The sequence below is a fragment of the Mytilus edulis genome, chromosome 4 (genome assembly GCF_963676685.1).
Source record: "Mytilus edulis chromosome 4, xbMytEdul2.2, whole genome shotgun sequence".
Taxonomy (NCBI): domain Eukaryota; kingdom Metazoa; phylum Mollusca; class Bivalvia; order Mytilida; family Mytilidae; genus Mytilus; species Mytilus edulis.
The window spans coordinates 91854049-91874529 of record NC_092347.1 but is presented as its reverse complement, the minus strand read 5'-3'; the positions used below and the strand labels follow the sequence as shown (position 1 = coordinate 91874529).

General features: G+C 32.0%; 2 protein-coding genes across 6 annotated transcripts in view; one reads left to right on the top strand and one right to left on the bottom strand.

The window, feature by feature from the left end:
- Positions 1–17456, top strand: part of LOC139521043 (uncharacterized) — a 34115-nt gene extending 16659 nt beyond the window's left edge. Inside the window, exon 2 of the mRNA XM_071314229.1 lies at positions 16225–17456. The gene's annotated coding sequence lies outside the window, so the exon portion shown is untranslated. The remainder of the gene's footprint in view (positions 1–16224) is intronic.
- Positions 1–20481, bottom strand: part of LOC139521041 (nucleolar protein 14-like) — a 93449-nt gene that overhangs the window by 34831 nt on the left and 38137 nt on the right. For 3 of the 5 annotated variants that reach the window (XM_071314220.1, XM_071314221.1, XM_071314222.1), the window contains exons 19-22: positions 11363–11446; positions 10263–10529; positions 9522–9680; positions 78–271 (exon numbers count right to left, since the gene is read on the bottom strand). The exons of 1 other annotated variant lie outside the window; for it this stretch is intronic. In XM_071314220.1, coding sequence (XP_071170321.1) covers positions 157–271; positions 9522–9680; positions 10263–10529; positions 11363–11446 — 625 coding nt within the window. In that variant the 3' untranslated portion in view covers positions 78–156. Of the gene's footprint in view, positions 1–77; positions 272–9521; positions 9681–10262; positions 10530–11362; positions 11447–20481 lie in introns of those variants that run through there. One more of the 5 variants, XM_071314223.1, reaches the window with a different exon arrangement.

Genomic DNA, 20481 nt, shown 5'->3' with positions numbered 1-20481 from the left:
CATACTGGTACTTAGAATTCGCCAGATATGTAATGTAAGCTTAGGGTATGCAACATTTGAGTCTAGTAAAAAGTCAGCTGTCGTGTAGATAACTTTCCTATACTTTATTAACTGGAGAAATAAATAACAATGTTCAATAACTAAGCAGATATTTATTTATTTTTCTTTATTCTCATTGTGACTTTTATTTCTTTTCATTGCTCTGTAATCCCCTTCTTGATTGGCTAACAATCCATATAACTGTTTCACCTTCCTCTTTCTCTCATCATCCCTGCAAAAATAACAAAAAATATCCATCTTTAAAAAAAGGGTCTTTTTCTAGTATTAAGTTTTATTTTAAAATAAACATCAAGGGCACTTATTCTACAGGAGTACACATACTATTTTTGCTAAATTCTACTAATTTATAGATAAAGTCTTACTGGTCAATTAATTGATTTCAAGTTAATTTTTACCTTTTATATTTTTAAGATTGTAGGCATTAATGAGATAAAAGGTAAAAATCATCATCTAAAGGTAATAACTACTATAGGAGATAGTCAATACTAAATGTTCAATAGATAGAGCTCAACATTCTCAACATTGTCAATACTAAATGTTCAATAGATAGAGCTCAACATTCTGAACATTGTCAATACTAAATGTTCAATAGATAGAGCTCAACATTCTCAACATTGTCAATACTAAATGTTCAATAGATAGAGCTCAACATTCTCAACATTGTCAATACTAAATGTTCAATAGATAGAGCTCAACATTCTCAACATTGTCAATACTAAATGTTCAATAGATAGAGCTCAACATTCTCAACATTGTCAATACTAAATGTTCAATAGATAGAGCTCAACATTCTCAACATTGTCAATACTAAATGTTCAATAGATAGAGCTCAACATTCTCAACATTGTCAATACTAAATGTTCAATAGATAGAGCTCAACATTCTCAACATTGTCAATACTAAATGTTCAATAGATAGAGCTAAACATTCTCAACATTGTCCATACTAAATGTTCAATAGATAGAGCTCAACATTCTGAACATTGTCAATACTAAATGTTCAATAAATAGAGCTAAACATTCTCAACATTGTCCATACTAAATGTTCAATAGATAGAGCTAAACATTCTCAACATTGTCCATACTAAATGTTCAATAGATAGAGCTAAACATTCTCAACATTGTCAATACTAAATGTTCAATAGATAGAGCTAAACATTCTCAACATTGTCAATACTAAATGTTCAATAGATAGAGCTCAACATTCTCAACATTGTCAATACTAAATGATCAATAGATAGAGCTCAACATTCTGAACATTGTCAATACTAAATGTTCAATAGATAGAGCTCAACATTCTGAACATTGTCAATACTAAATGTTCAATAGATAGAGCTCAACATTCTCAACATTGTCAATACTAAATGTTCAATAGATAGAGCTCAACATTCTCAACATTGTCAATACTAAATGTTCAATAGATAGAGCTAAACATTCTCAACATTGTCCATACTAAATGTTTAATAGATAGAGCTCAACATTCTGAACATTGTCAATACTAAATGTTCAATAGATAGAGCTAAACATTCTCAACATTGTCCATACTAAATGTTCAATAGATAGAGCTAAACATTCTCAACATTGTCCATACTAAATGTTCAATAGATAGAGCTCAACATTCTGAACATTGTCAATACTAAATGTTCAATAGATAGAGCTCAACATTCTCAACATTGTCAATACTAAATGTTCAATAGATAGAGCTCAACATTCTGAACATTGTCAATACTAAATGTTCAATAGATAGAGCTCAACATTCTCAACATTGTCAATACTAAATGTTCAATAGATAGAGCTCAACATTCTCAACATTGTCAATACTAAATGTTCAATAGATAGAGCTCAACATTCTCAACATTGTCAATACTAAATGTTCAATAGATAGAGCTAAACATTCTCAACATTGTCCATACTAAATGTTCAATAGATAGAGCTCAACATTCTGAACATTGTCAATACTAAATGTTCAATAGATAGAGCTAAACATTCTCAACATTGTCCATACTAAATGTTCAATAGATAGAGCTAAACATTCTCAACATTGTCCATACTAAATGTTCAATAGATAGAGCTAAACATTCTCAACATTGTCAATACTAAATGTTCAATAGATAGAGCTAAACATTCTCAACATTGTCAATACTAAATGTTCAATAGATAGAGCTCAACATTCTCAACATTGTCAATACTAAATGATCAATAGATAGAGCTCAACATTCTGAACATTGTCAATACTAAATGTTCAATAGATAGAGCTCAACATTCTGAACATTGTCAATACTAAATGTTCAATAGATAGAGCTCAACATTCTGAACATTGGCAATACTAAATGTTCAATAGATAGAGCTCAACATTCTCAACATTGTCCATACTAAATGTTCAATAGATAGAGCTCAACATTCTGAACATTGTCAATACTAAATGTTCAATAGATAGAGCTAAACATTCTCAACATTGTCCATACTAAATGTTCAATAGATAGAGCTAAACATTCTCAACATTGTCCATACTAAATGTTCAATAGATAGAGCTCAACATTCTGAACATTGTCAATACTAAATGTTCAATAGATAGAGCTCAACATTCTCAACATTGTCAATACTAAATGTTCAATAGATAGAGCTCAACATTCTCAACATTGTCAATACTAAATGTTCAATAGATAGAGCTAAACATTCTCAACATTGTCCATACTAAATGTTCAATAGATAGAGCTCAACATTCTGAACATTGTCAATACTAAATGTTCAATAGATAGAGCTAAACATTCTCAACATTGTCCATACTAAATGTTCAATAGATAGAGCTAAACATTCTCAACATTGTCCATACTAAATGTTCAATAGATAGAGCTCAACATTCTGAACATTGTCAATACTAAATGTTCAATAGATAGAGCTCAACATTCTGAACATTGTCAATACTAAATGTTCAATAGATAGAGCTCAACATTCTCAACATTGTCAATACTAAATGTTCAATAGATAGAGCTCAACATTCTCAACATTGTCAATACTAAATGTTCAATAGATAGAGCAAAACATTCTCAACATTGTCCATACTAAATGTTCAATAGATAGAGCTCAACATTCTCAACATTGTAATGTTCAATAGAAAGAGCTCAACATTCTCAACATTGTAATGTTCAATAGAAAGAGCTCAACATTCTGAACATTGTAATGTTCAATAGATAGAGCTCAACATTCTGAACATTGTAATGTTCAATAGATAGAGCTCAACATTCTGAACATTGTAATGTTCAATAGATAGAGCTCAACATTCTGAACATTGTAATGTTCAATAGATAGAGCTCAACATTCTGAACATTGTAATGTTCAATAGATAGAGCTCAACATTCTGAACATTGTAATGTTCAATAGATAGAGCTCAACATTCTGAACATTGTAATGTTCAATAGATAGAGCTCAACATTCTGAACATTGTAATGTTCAATAGAAAGAGCTCAACATTCTGAACATTGTAATGTTCAATAGATAGAGCTCAACATTCTGAACATTGTAATGTTCAATAGATAGAGCTCAACATTCTGAACATTGTAATGTTCAATAGATAGAGCTCAACATTCTGAACATTGTAATGTTCAATAGATAGAGCTCAACATTCTGAACATTGTAATGTTCAATAGATAGAGCTCAACATTCTGAACATTGTAATGTTCAATAGATAGAGCTCAACATTCTGAACATTGTAATGTTCAATAGATAGAGCTCAACATTCTGAACATTGTAATGTTCAATAGATAGAGCTCAATATTCGGAACATTTTTGCCTATGTCTCATTTCCTATATAGTAGTTTTCAAAAAATTAGACAAACTTTTGCATTGTATTCCTATCAGGCATGGGGAAATCATAATCAGTAATCGTAACCAGCTGTAATCATTTAAATTTTGCAGTGTAATCCTATGTAATCAGTAATCATGCCATTTCTGATTACAAGTAATCGTAATATAATCGATTACATTCCCAAAAAACAGGTGTAATCATGATTACTTTAAGATTACATTCATATGATTACTTGCTGATTACAAATCTTGTATACTGGTACAGGAAAATAGTATTTGATAGACAATATGAAAATGTAAAGCATGAATAAAAAAATCATGAAACTAGTGTTCGATATGATTGGACTTTGTTTAATGTGATAAAAATTGTCATCTATATAACAAGTTTTGTATAACCAAGTGTTTTATTTTGTTAACAGTTTACTAAAGGAATTTTCTTTCCAGAGTTTGTGAGATTGAGCTCTTATGATATAAGAGTATTTCTTGAAAGCCTTTTTAATCATTGATTTAACATTTCGGATATTAACTCCAATTTCATATAAGTATGAAAATTGACTTTTTCGTAAGGATAAAAAGTTATTAGAAATTCTGTAATATTGCAATATACAGTGTAATCATAAGTAATCACAAGTAATCATGATTACTTTAAAGAAAAGTAATCTAATGTAATCAATTACATTTGAAATAGGGTGTAATTGTAATGTAATCGATTACATTTTATAAGCAAAGTTATTGTAATTTAATCGATTACATTTTAAAGTAATGGACCCCATCCCTGATTCCTATGTTATATTTTGAGCAATGTCAGCATTCTTGGTTGGAAGACTGGGTCATCAGACAATAAATATCAAAATGATGATTGTGGCAAAGTTTGGTTAAACTTGGCCAATTAGTTTTAGAGGAAATGATTTTTCATAAAAATTAACAAACCACAAGGATGGATGGTAGAAACAACCTTAATGAGAAAAGCTCAATAGGCTCATTAGACCAGGACTGGGTTGCACAAACGTCTATTAAAGTTAATAGTCTATTAAAAGTACACTTAAATTTAATAGTCTATTACTTGCGTTGCACAAAATTTAATTAACGTTAATAGTCTATTAACTCACTATTAAATTTAATTGAACGAAGGAGCGCTATTAAGTCCTTAATTGTACATTTAAAATGGATGCCATACAAGTGCTTGGATTACTTGTACCTCAAAATCAGCCGAAAAATACCGTGACAGGCTTCTCAACTCGATGACTTGACGGACTGAGAGCCTCGCACAGCCGCTGATATCCCACATTGTATGATTTCGTCACAAAAAGAATTGTTTTTGTTATTATTAAAATAATAATAGAAAGAAAAGATAAAAATTGATAAGTTTTTGAAGCATAAATGAAGATATAATTGTTTATTTATGATTAACCATTTTCATTATGAATCTATTAGGGAAACAATGGTTTTATTTTCAATACGACAAGTGTCATTAAACTGAAGAAAAAAATACTTTTGCCCACATCCTTCGCAGTATGCTTTGTTCAAACTGAAATATATTTCTTAGTATAAAATCCATTCTCCAAAATTAACAATTTTTAGAAGGCATGCATGGACGAAAGCATTGGACATTTGAAAACCTTTTATAACAAGGGTGAAGAATGTGCAATCTCCGTTGACGCTTTGATTAAAGAGTGCTTTCATTCACGTCCGCATTTCTATTAAGTATGGCATGCCGAGTTAACATTTTAATGATTACTACAGATTTGAGAAATGGATAACAGAACAGTGCACAATAATGTACAATAACATACATTGTTATTCGTAGGAGATAAGAGAAACTGCGTGATAATTTTGATCTTTTTTATTATTATTTAGGATGGCATGGTGTATATTGTCCATAAACAAACTAAACTAATGTTCTTCTCAAAATAATTCTGCAATGCGCGGATACACCGGACTGCATCGAACGATAACAATATCAATGGAAGGCGTCCCAGAAAAAAAAATTAAAATAGCCTTGCCAGACGTCATAATTATTTGGACTAGGTCAATATTATAATATTGTCAATGATTTAACCAGTCTTTGCTATACACCTTATCGCTAATCCCGGCTGACCCGGCCGCTTGGACTTTTGACGTCAACAACAATCACTTTTCCATTGTGGCGTCAGATATTTTGTTTTATGACGTCAACATTTTACGGGAACCTGTGTGATATCCAGTAATGGCGGACAAATAGCGATAAGGTGTATGTAATAACAAATATGGCAGTTTTAAATTACAGCCCTAGTTTTTCTTCGTAAAATTCTACATCCAGCAGATCGATATTGGTGTCAACATTGAAAATTAATACACATTTTCCCTGAAATACGATGTATAAACGAAGAATGTGTAAATGTAATCTCCATTGACGTGTTGATAAAGAGTGCTTTCTTTCACGTCCGCATTTCTATCAAGTATGGCATGCCAAGTTAACATTTTAATGATTACTACAGATAAGAAACACAAATAACAGAACAGTGCACAATACCATACATTGTTATTCGTAGGACATAAAGAGAAACTACGTGATAATTTTGATATATTACACAGTGAAATAATTTAGTTTTTTAAATAAAGATGGCATAGTGTAAATTGTCCATAATATTTATAGCCAATAATACATATCTAACATTTTTTTTGCAACTGAAAACTGTAATATAAATGAAACGAAACTATCCGACACTTTTGTATATCTTGGGTATAAACTTCAAACAAATATCTGATATTGACATGGGATAGGGTTCATAAAAACATAAACAATTATTGTACTTTTGGGGATCGCCCAGATATTCCGACACCCCACTGGTCCAACACCCCAATAGGCCGACAAAGGTTAATAACTGCTGTAATAGAAAATATACTAAATGAGTAGAGCTTCATGAGGATGTTGATGTGGATTTACAGAATAGAAAATAATGAAGGGGGGGGGGGGGGGGGGGTGTTAAAGAATAGAGAAAAATTAGGTCCTAAAATAATGGGCAAAAAGTATAAAGAATAGAGAAAATGGCAAACATTTTAAAGAATACAGATATGAAAGATCCCCTCCTCTCCAATCCAGACACCCTTGGTAGAATTGTTGACATGGTATTTGAACTATTCGTTCTAATATCACAGAAACAGATTTTAGCATGCCACCTATTGGATATAACTATCAAAGAAATTCCATGACCATATGCATATAAAGAAACTGAAAACTTTGCAAGTTTTGGTACATAAGACAGTGGGAACACATTCTACTAAAAAAAAGAAAAGTCATCAGCAGTGCAGTCTCTCTTCATAAAGAAAAATGTTCATGTGATCAGGGAACGACCATTTAACTTCAAGGGGGTTATGGTTTTTTCCTAAAAAAAAATATTCTGATCCCCAATTTTATGGAAAAAAATATTTCTGGTCTATCAGATGAAAAAAAATATTTTGAATGCAGATTCCCCCATACCTTATATAGAGTTAAACAACATATGCAAACATGCGACACGAAAATTACTCTAGCAACCAACACCTACTCTTTTGACACTCACAACGGAAGGTGCAAGTTTTCACTATTCCGATTTACGAGCATTTTTTGCTGTTGTAAACTTATTATAACAGATTCCTCACAGAGAACGCGGCAAACTTTACAAAGTTCTATTTGGTTTACCACTGTCTTTATAGTTCAATGTACCGCGTATTAACTTTAAATAATTCACTCTTCAATTAAGTAGCGTATAAACATTGTTGTATATATAGACTAACTAAACTAATGTTCATCTCAAAATAATTCTGTACACTAAACTAAGCATCTCGCATACAATCGTCTAAGCGGTAAAGCCTAACTGGAGCCTTAACTTTCTAATTTCTCTGCTTTGGGAGAGATACATAGCTGTGTATCGTCATGTTAGTTATCCGATAAAGCTTCACAAAGCTTATTTAGTTTGACAAAATGTTCGCTACACCGCGTCTCATTCATTCTTTATTTTTAGGGGTGAATATATCCGACTACTTTCACTAATACATATCTACCAACCGACCGTGATAAATTGCCTGAGCCTGCTACAAGGCAAATTCGCGGCGGTTCCTATTCAATACTAGTATGTACTTTCATTTTATAGTGGCAGTACAAGTGTCATTGACATTTTTTCAAGCCGGATGGCAACTATTACAGGGCCTATCTATTTTTTTTTAATGTCAAGTGATTGTTCTCGGCCTGAACATACATGTCAGTAATATTTGCCACTGGACATCACGCAAAATTGTAAGTACTTTATGATATGTTACTTGTATTATTATTTTTAGGACTATCAGGAGGAATAGGTTTAACTGATGGGATTATTCTCTTGAAATCAAAATTATTTATTTAAAAAAGTTGTTGAATTATTCCATGTCAGACTATTTGGGGTATCGGACTATCATGGGGTATCGGACTAATGGGGCGTCAGCCTATTGGGTTGTTGGACCAATGGGGTGTCGGACTAATGGGACATCTGAATAACGGGGCTGCCCCGATTTATGATACTTAATTTCTCCCCTTGTGTATTTTTCCGAGAATTTTTAATCCCTTTCAATGACAACACAAGTAATTTCTTGTATCTTGTTTGAAATAAATTAGCGGCTAAATTTCTCTCATGGGAGATTAAAAATTTCTGATTTTACCACGATTGTGTCAAATACTATAGTAATTTATTCGAGTTAAAAAACGAAGTGAAAAATCGACTTAGATTGAGTCAGTCTCTCGAAATGGAAGATATAAATATAGCAGGCTGCAGTTGTCAATTTTCTTTTGTAGACGTCGACAATAAACTTTATATTTAAATTAGTAACATAATGGAATTTAAGACTAATACTTTTTTATTCCCCTATTCCCCTTGTTTTTCGAGACTTTCTATCTTTTTCAATACAACATATGCAATTTCTTGTATTTTATGCTTTGGTGTCAATTAAAAGTAGACCCAGGGTTGCGTTCAATATATAAGCGGCTACGTAGATATATGACTATTGAACGTGTAGCTAGCCTATAATTATAGCAGCTACGTAGATGTTGATAGAAGCTAGGCTAGCTACACGTTCAATAGTCATAAATCTACGTAGCACTACGTAGCATTATTTAGCTGCTCGATGTTGAACACAACCCCGTTGAAAAATGATGAAATCGCTGAATGATCGTGTTGACGTCATGAAAAATTGATGAAAATCGCTGAAATCGTGTTGACGTCATGAAAAATTGATGAAAATCGTGAAAATCATGATGACGTCGTGAAAATTATGAAAATCGAAAAAATAGAAATGACGTTGTGATAAAATGATGAAAATCACAGAATTAAATGGAGCTTAATTGACTATTAAAATGATTGTCTATTTATAGTTAATAGTATCCTTAAAAGTGATTCGTGCAACGCTATTAAATCACTCTATTAACTTATTGTCAATTAGACATTTAATAGTCTATTAGAAGTTAATAGTCTATTAACTTAATAGACGTTTGTGCAACCCAGTCCTGGTGAGCTTAAAATGGGTATGCAAATTTCATCAAACAAATTTATAGTATATTTGTATTTGGTTGAACACTTGAATTCATACTTCCATTATAACCACTTTATTTTGTACCCCATTGATAATAACAATAACACAGTAAGTGTGAGTATAAAGAATGATGCTTACTTTTCTTTTTGTTCCTGGAACTGTACTTGAGCTATCATATAGGAATCTTTTCTTATTTCTCTAATGGCTCCCTTCATCTCCTTTTTGTATTTATGTACAAGTTTCTGTTTTTCATTTATTTCCTTTGATCCACCCTTCCTTTTCTTTCTATCATCAAACCTAGAAAACAAAAGCCTACATATGAAACAGTGGTACATTTTTAGTAATCTGAAACAAGAATATATCACAATGATTAATTTATGTTAATTTTTTTAATGCCCTTTCACTTCTAACAGTTGGAAAGTTAAATGAATACAATTGTACTCAATAAAAGGAATACTCTGAAGGTTCTTTGTGAATGTGCTTCGATATTTACAGTATTGAGTAGTCTTAGTCCCAAATGAAGAGTGCCAAAGGATACCAAAAAGTGAAATAACAAAAATACAAACACCAAGGAAAATTCAAAATGGAAAGTCCCTTATTAAATTGCAAATAAAATCAAACATGTCAAACAAAAAGAAAACAACTGACATACCAAAGGGTCATTTTATGTTAATCAAAATAATAAATGGAATAAATTATTTGATTCAATATTTTGCTCTGCAAATTTCTGACATTCTGTATTCAGGTTAGGTACATATTTATCCCCTCCCCACCAAAATAAAGAAAAATAAACTGTATTATAATAATTTATGTATACATTTTCAAATCTCAGTAAAAATATGTTTCTAACTCTATAATCAAAGGTCTTAAATAACATACACTTCTTCTATTTTTGGTTCAAACATTTTCAGTGGTGGTGGTTTCTTTTTCTGCATGAGTAATGGCTTTCGTTTAGTTTCCATCCCATCAGTAATATTATTTACAAGTCTTTGTATTTGTTTCTGCAAGGATTCTGGGTAATTATTGACAGGAAGTTTACCACACTGACATTTGATTGGTGAAAATATTTCTTGGTATGATGGGTAATTATCATAAACTGCAGAAAATTGTTCCAGTAACACTACTGTTGATGATATAACAGATAACCTGAAAAAAAGAAATTATTGAAATTGTATTACTACAAATGTATTCACTATTTGACACTCATGTTTGATAATTAGTATATACATAAATGTGATTCTCCTAATTTGTAAACCCTCTTCTCTCCCTCCCATTAATAATCTTATTAAAGTTCAATATTTGACAATTAGTATATAGATTTTGTTGTAAAGGTTTCAACAAAGGGTTTTCTGAATGTTGGCAAGCTATCAAATATTTTTTATACTGCATGCAACTTGATGCAATGAAGGTTTTTAAAACTTCTTGTAACGAACGGACGTACAGACCAGACAACATTATTCCCATAAATGGGGCATGAAAAAAATGTTAAAAAAAAAATCCCACCTACCTACCCTACTTATTTTCAAAGATGTAATAGGAAATACACATTTTTTGTTTGGCTTAAATATTCTGGTTTACATTTACAAAGTTATATTTGTATTTTGTAAGATTTGTTTTAGCCTTGTTTAATTTTGTTTACTCTACAAACTGGAAGAATATGATTAAGCTTGTTAACATGAAATTAAAGGAAGAAAACATAATTAGAACAAGAATGTGCTCATAGTACATTGATGACCCAATGCAATCGCACTATCATTTTCTCTGTCAGTGGACCGTGAAATTAGGGTAAAAACTCTAATATGGCACTAAAATGATCATATACTAGGGAACATGTGTACTAAGTTTCAAGTTGAAAGGACTTCAACTTCATCAAAAACTACTGTGACCAAAAACTTTAACCTGAAGGGGGACAGAAGGACAAACGGATGGACGGACAGAAAACATAATGACCATAAAAGGGGCATACAAATAAGCATTACCTAAAACCATCATTATTGAGAGCATCTCTATCCATATCTGTGGTAAGTACTTCTGACATCTTAAGCTGGGTCTGTATCTTCTTCCTATGGCAAAAAATACAGGGTTTATGATATTTTATACAATTTTATATGCAAACTGAACCATCAGATTCAAATTTTAATAAACGGCCATAACGTCTTTTACCTTTTATACTTAAGAATAAACAAGAAGCTGTAAAGGGCCTGTGTTGCTCACCTTGGTGTATGTTACCCTTTCAATGATAAAGAGAAGAATATAAATTATGGATAAAATGTTTTTTTGGATAGATGGGGAAAAGGGGGGGGGGGTGTTGTTGGTGGTACAATTTTGCTTAAACAATGTACCCATTTTATTAACATGTAAAATATGACCCAGTCTTATATAATAAAGCACTAAATCTTATTCTTCACTCATAATTCATAAATATACAGCTTCCCTTAAATTGTTATATATGAATTGACTTTTAGGGTTCATTTGGAACCTTATTAAAAAGAAGAAATTTCAAATGAATTGATTTAATCTAATATAATAATTGGCTATTAATAATGTAAAATTCTCATTAGCATATATATATATATACTATGTATGTAGATCACAACTCAAATTTGATATGGGATGTCATTTTAAAACTAGAGGGTCCAAGGACCCTGTGTCGCTCACCTGATATTTTTATTTACAATTGTTGCATGATAAATGCAACTGTTGTACCGTCGTTTAGTTTCAGAGATATAATACTTAAAAGTGCATTTGAAACCTATGTTTTATTTCAGCCATGTGGGCAGGCAGGGTCATCATACACAGTAGTCCCTGGATATCCTAGTGGTGATTTAAACCAAGTTTGTTTAAATTCGACAGTTGTTTCAGGGGAGAATTTTTGTAAAATTTATCTAACAAGAAATGCAAAGTAATGAGAAAGTTGTGAAGTAGTTTTGTAGTTGCGCAACCCCCCCCCCCCCACTTTGCTAAAAAAAACACAAAAAGGTAATAAAAAATTATCATATAAGGGCAATCTATCCTATTAATGATTTCTGCAAAATTCAGTTGATTGTGCAAGGGTTGTATAGCCAGATGAGGTCGTTAAAAACTCTCTTTCTTTTGTTGTTGCAGATAGATCTTGACCTGATAAACAATTTTACCACATGTCAGATTTGCTCTAAATGCTTTGGTTTTTGAGTGATAAGCCAAAAACTGCATTTTACCCCTATGTTCAATTTATAGCCATGGCGGCCATCTTGGTTGGTTGGCCGGGTCACCGGACACAATTTTTAAACAAGATACCCCAATGATGATTGTGGCCAAGTTTGGATTAATTTGGTCCAGTAGTTTCAGAGGAGAAGATTTTTGTAAAAGATAACTAAGATTTACGAAAAATGGTTAAAAATTGACTATAAAGGGCAATAACTCCTAAAGGGGTCAACAGACCATTTTGGTCATGTTGACTTATTTGTAGATCTGACTTAGCTGAACATTTTTGCTCTTTACAGTTTATCTATATCTATTATAATATTCAAGATAATAACCAAAAACAGCAAACTTTCCTTAAAATTTCCAATTCAGGGGCAGCAACCTATCAAAGAGTTGTCCCATTCATCTCAAAATTTCAGGGCAGATAGATCTTGACCTGATAAACAATTTTACTACATGTCAGATTTGCTCTAAATGCTTCGGTTTTTGAGTGATAAACCAAAAACTGCATTTTACCCCTATGTTCTACTTTTAGCCATGGCGGCCATCTAGGTTGGTTGGCCGGATCACCGGACACAATTTTTAAACTAGATACCCCAATGATGATTGTGGCCAAGTTTGGTTTAATTTGGTCCAGTAGTTTCAGAGGAGAAGATTTTTGTAAAAGATAATTAAGATTTACGAAAAATGGTTAAAAATTGACTATAAAGGGCAATAACTTCTAAAAGGGGTCAACAGACCATTTTGGTCATGTTAACTTATTTGTAGATCTTACTTTGCTGAACATTTTTGCTGTTTACAGTTTATCTCTATCTATAATAATATTCAAGATAATAACCAAAAACAGCAAAATTTTCTCAAAATTACCAATTCAGGGGCAGCAACCTATCAACAGGTTGTCCGATTCATCTGAAAATTTCAGGGCAGATAGATCTTCATCTGATAAACAATTTTACCCCCTGTCAGATTTGCTCTAAATGCTTTGGTTTTTGAGTTATAAGCCAAAAACTGCATTTTACCCCTATGTTCTATTTTTAGCCATGGCGGCCATATTGGTTGGTTGGGCGGGTCACCGGACACCATTTTTAAACTAGATACCCTAATAATGATTTTGGTCATGTTTGGTTAAATTTGGCCCAGCAGTTTCAGAGAAGATTTTTGTAAAAGTTAACGACGCCGGACGTCGGACAACGCCGGACACCAAGTGATGAGAAAAGCTCACTTGGCCCTTCGGGCCAGGTGAGCTAAAAAGGAGAGTAATTTTTATATAAAATCTCAAAAAAATATGTATGACCCATAATTTATTTATCTAAGCCAAACATTTAATTTGTTTACTAAAGAATTGGCCCAAAGCAAATAATCTTTTATCAATTTGAAAGTAGATGCATACTCAACATCCCAGATATACTTATAAAAAATGTATTCAAGCATTATCAACAATCAGACTATTTACCATTAATTTAGAACATTTCATATACATCTACATCTATCTAACTTATATTGAATTCTGGTTTTAACTACAAACCTGTGCAGACAGCAAATATGTGACTCCAAAAATTACTAATGACATAGTGCATGTAGTGTGAATTTAAATATAGATAATAATTTGACAGACATACTAGGACCTGTCTATTCACTGGGTATGCAATGAACACTACAGTTAATATAATACCATTTCCCAAATATTGTCAACATGAATTTTTTCATTTTTTTTTTGCTGTTGTTATATTCTATACATTGTACAACTCTGTTTCTCTATTTTAGTGAAAAAAGGGAGTAAATCTTCTCTGCTATGTATTTCTCCCCAGTGTATGTGTTGTAATTCATTTTTATTTCAATAGAATATGAATTTTAAAGTACCACAGTTAAAAATTATTCAAGCAATAGTTTTATAATGGAGACACATGAAAACATTTAAAATCAACTGAAACTATTGATAGCCAGGTAATCTATAATAATCAATATAATTTAAATGTTCAAACAAAATGTACCTACAATTGGGTATTTAAAAAACTTGACTAAACATGATAGTCTTCCGTGACCCACCAAATCAAAATAAATTATTAAAATAGTATTGTGTATAGGTACAAACTAGGACGAAAATATGTCATATATATTAATCTAAAATGGCGTTCTCTCAGTCTGTTATGAGAAGTCAAGCCCCAGCTAAATGTGGAATATGTGAAACTGACCGACCAATCAAGTGGAAGTGTATTGACTGTAGTAAATTACTGTGTAATCATTGTAAAGAAAAAGTGCATCCACAATTCCAAAATGCCAAGGATCATCAGGTAGTAAACATCAAAGATGTGGGACAACCAACTGCTGTAGAACTGAGCATCAGTAAACAATATCAGACTGAACTATCTGGAGTAGGTCGTATGTCTTATTGTCATGATGATTCACTGTGGATAAGTTATAGCACAGATAAAGTATTACAGAGAGTAAAACCTGAAGGAACCAAACTGAACATACTATCCAGTCTTAATATCAGGGTCTATGGTATGGCTGTTACACAATCAAATAATCTACTTATATCTACAGGGGGATCAATTCTACAACAGATCAGTAGTAATACAGGTACACTAACAGACTCAGTATATAATGTGTCACCATTTCGTTCTATAGCAGTTCATATCACCAGTGACAATAAAGTTCTAGTAGGATGTGTTAATAAAGACTATCCTACACAAGGAAGAAGAGTTGTAATACTGATGAATCAGAATGGAGACCATGAGAGAGTGTATGAACATGATCAACACAAACAACCTATATTCACATATCCCTTGAGAATTACCAGCACCAGTAATAGGAATATTCATGTAGAGGATAGAGAAAGTGATGACAGACACAGAGTAGTAGTGTTGGGACGGGGTGGTGATATCATCAATATCTATACAGGAGATACAGAGATCAACAAGGTCAGACCATTCATGCCAACAGACATAGTGACAACACCTAGAGACAATGTTATTGTATCTGATATGGATAATCATACACTTCATATCCTGAACAATGATGGTCTGCTGATGACATGGTATAAAACAAGTGATATAAACATAATCTATCCAATGTCTCTTGCATTCTCTCCATCAGGACAACTCTACATAGGATGTGGTAGATTAAAGGGCAGTACAACCAAGGAGGCCAAGTTATATGAAGTGACCATATCAGGATGTTAATAATGTGAAACAAACTCTTTTAACTTTGCATTAAGTTATCTTTGATCAGTTTAATGTTTATAGCTAGGGTTTAGACTGGTCATACATTTACTAATGTGGATTCATTTATTTCATGGGTAACAATTTTTGTAGTTTGAGAAAAAATTGCATACTCCTGGATATGGATTTTGTGGTATGCATACATTCCTTTAGAAAGTTTGAATTCATGGTTCTCTTGTACCCAAGAAATCAATGAAAATTAGTATCCAATGAATATTAATGAAATCTGAATATATTTACATGAATTTTGATACATTTTGTACAATTACAATTGGTTATGGAAGAAATTTTCTAATTCTTTTTTTGTCCTATACAACCTATACTTTCATTAAATTTACATATAATATTTATAACATCTTTTTAAAAAATCATTGTGGTTCTTTATTCTCATGACAGTTTTTTGTGAACATGGTGAATGTTGACTTTAAAGAGACAAGGTACAGGAAAGTATTGATGACGATGGTTTAGAGGCTGTGATTTTAATTGGGATTAAAGTAAAATTGAGGTAAATACTTATGAAACATCAACCCAACAACAGAGGATCATAAAGACATACTGTTAATTCAGAAATTATCTTAAATGTTTTTTATTAACGCCAACACTGCGGGTTGGTAAATATTGCAATAATAAGAAGTCACATTCTGACATCTATTACACAATACATTGTTTTTAATGATGATCAGAATCCATGTACTTTCTGCAATGAAGTTACTGAAGATATTGAACACATATTTTGGACATGCCATAAAATAGCAGATCTGTGGATAAGACTCATGGACTGGATTTATAACCAAACACAAATAATTATTCCATTTAACATGGATATAATTTTTTTCGGAAATTTAGGAAAAACAGAAAATAATAAAATAAAAAACTTAATAATACTTTTATCAAAATTCTTTATCTATAGATCAAAACTGTGTGAAAATCAAGTAAATTTTGCAGGGCTGAAAAACTATCTAAAAGAAAATCTAATACTAGAAAAGAATACATTTTTTAAAACAAAGCCTCTTCACATTGCCAACCTCTACTGGGACCCCTGGCTTCCATTATTAGAATAATTTACACTTAAGCAACTTAATTAGCATAACCCTATGTAATGTTATTGTGCATTTTATTTTAGCCTTCTCACACCAACATATATGTTTTTATATTATATACTGTTATATGTTGTTTATTGTTTATTGTCTTTTGTTCTCGTTTTGTGCCTAAAAAATGCATATACATTCTATGATATCTGTTTTGTGTTTGTATGAATTATTTACAATGAAAAACCAACTTTGCCAAATTTATTTAATGTTGTATCTTAAGAAAAAAATACTGCTGCCAAATTCCAAATTTCAAGGACTTTTTATTTTTTATTTTAATTTTTTTTCTCTAGTTTTTATTTTTTTGTTTTTGTTTTGTTTATTTATTATTTTGTCTTCTCTTCTCACTTTCTCTCTTAAATAAAATTCTCACTTTATTGATCAACATTGAAATAATTGATACACAATAATATACTGTATATATATATTTTATAATTTTGAATACTAACATTTACTAACAATTTTTCTAAATATACAAACTAATGGTTAACGAGGCCGGGATAAGGTACCGGTACTTTCTGTATCAAACTAACAAATGTGAAAGTTTTCAATAAAGTATGTATAATTTAAAAAAAAAAAAATCATCAGAATCCATTGTCAGGCAACCTCAATCAATTACATGCATCCATGCATGACCAGACCCTGTTTTGGTTTTTATCTTATAAGACATAGCTTTCTAATAAAAATAAGATGTGATAAGATTGCAAATGAGACAATTCACCAAATGTTGTCCGTCAAAAAATGTTTGCAACCATATGACCTTTAACAATGAGCAAAACTCAGACTGCCTAACATGCTATAAAAGGTCTAGAAATGATGTATAGAACTATAACACCTGGAAAACTAATGGTCAGATTTATGAACACAACAATGAAGGAAAACAAACAGGATACAGCAACAAACAACAACCACCATGACCATTGACTAACATGCTCCTGACATGGGACAGACAAAAACAGAATGAGGAAAAATTAATCATGTTCGCAGGCATGCCAACTTTCCTCTAACCCCCGGACAGTGGTGTAACAGTAATACATAAGAACAAGCTTAACAAGATTGTACAAGCTGAAATATTTTGCCTGCTTTGATTACTATGATAGAATTTATGTCTTAAGTGTGTTACATGAAGTTTCACTACAATTTTCAAATGAAATAAGCATTGTCAAAGATTATTGTAAATGAGGTCAAAGTAAAAAAAAATCCTGCAAGACAGACATGTACACATAAAATCCTACCATACACCAAAAAAAGGTAAACAACTGCTAATTGAATCTAAGAAACAGACCTAATTACGAAAATTGAACATTGACCAACAAGAGTGCACATGCTGAAATGTCTCGCCTTCTATACTAATCATTGATATTATGTTGACAGTCCTAAGTATAAAGCTTTATTTCAACTGTCACATAAGCTTAACATTAACGAAGATAACTAACCAAAGACCAATGAACCTTGAAAATGAGGTCAAGGTCAGATGAACCATGCCAGGCAGACATGTACAGCTAACAATGCTTCTATACAACATATATAGTTGACCTATTACTTATAGTTTAAGAAAATAGACCACAACACAAAAACTTAACACTGTGCAATGAACCGTGAAAATGAGGTCAAGGTCAAATAAAACCTGCGCGACTGACATAAAGATCATAAAATATTTCCATACACCAAATATAGTTGACCTATGGTATATAGTATCAGATAAAAAGACAAAAACTCAAAAACTTAACTTTGACCACTGAACCATGAAAATGAGGTCAATGTCACATGACATCTGCACGCTAGACATGTACACTTTACAATCATTCCATACAACAAATATAGTAGACCTATTGCATAAAGTATAAGAAAAACAGACCAAAACACAAAAATTTAACTATAACCACTGAACCATGAAAATGAAGTCAAGGCCAGATGACACCTGCCAGTTGGACATGTACACCTTACAGTCCTTCCATACACCGAATATACTAGCCCTATTGCTTATAGTATCTGAGATATGGACTTGACCACCAAAACTTAACCTTGTTCACTGATCCATGAAATGAGGTTGAGGTCCAGTGAAAACTGTCTGACAGACATGAGGACATTGCAAGGGCCGCCACCGCCGCTGGATCACTATCCCTATGTCGAGCTTTCTGCAACAAAAGTTGCAGGCTAGACAATAAACTATGAAAATGAGTCAAGGTCAGATGAAGCAATGCCAGACAGTATGTACACAATACAATCATTCCATACACCAAATATAGTTGACCTATTACTTCATGTACTTACAGAAACTAAAATAAAGACATCAACATAAAAACTTTACTTTGATTAATGAGCCCTATGAAAATGAGTTCAAGGTCAGAGGAACCCTGCATTACAGACATGTACACCTGACAATCATTCCATACCAAGATGTGGTATGATTCCAAATAAGACAACTCTACACAAGATAACAAATGACATAGAATGAAGGTCACTGTACTGCCTTCAACAATGATCAAAGCCTTTACCACTAAGTCAGCTATATAACCCAGGAATGGCAAAGTAAAATAATTCAAACAAGAAAAAGAAATGCCTAATTCATGTACAACAAAAATGTGTCCAATGTACATGGATGCCCCATTCACTTTTTCCTTTTCCATGTTCAATGGACCGTGAAATTGGGTAAAAAATCTAATTTGGCATTAAAATTAGAAAGATCATACCATAGGGAACATGTGTACTAAGTTTCAAGTTGATGTAACTTTAACTTCATCAAAAACTTCCTTGACCAAAAACTTTAACCTGAATCTCGCACTTTCATTTTCTGTGTTCAGTGGACTGTGAAACTGGGGTCAAAACTTTAATTTGGAATTAAAATTAGAAAGATCATATCATAGGGAACATGTGTACTAAGTTTCAAGTTGATGTAACTTTAACTTCATCAAAAACTACCTTGACCAAAAACTTTAACCTGAAACTCGCACTTTCATTTTCTGTGTTCAGTGGACTGTGAAACTGGGGTCAAAACTTTAATTTGGAATTAAAATTAGAAAGATCATATCATAGGGAACATGTGTACTAAGTTTCAAGTTGATGTAACTTTAACTTCATCAGAAACTACCTTGACCAAAAACTTTAACCTTAACTTCGACTATCATTTTCTATGTTCAGTGGACCATGAAATTGGAGTCAAAACTTTAATTTGGAATTAAAATTAGAAAGATCATATCATAGGGAACATGTGTACTAAGTTTCAAGTTGATGTAACTTTAACTTCATCAAAAACTACCTAAACCAAAAACTTTTAACCTGAACTTCGCACTATCATTTTCTATGTTCAGTGAACCATGAAATTGGGAGTCAAAACTATAATTTGGCATTAAAATTAGAAAGATCATATCATGGGGAACATGTGTACTAAGTTTCAAGTTGATTGGACTTCAACTTCATCAAAAACTACCTTGACCAAAAACTTTAACCTGGAGCGAACGGATGCATGGATGGATGCACAGACGGAGGCACAGACCAGAAAACATAATGCCCCTCTACTATCGTAGGTGGGGCATCAAAATAATGAAAGAAAAACAAATATGGTTTATCACTAGTTATTTTTGGGACTGTTATAGCTCATTGTTC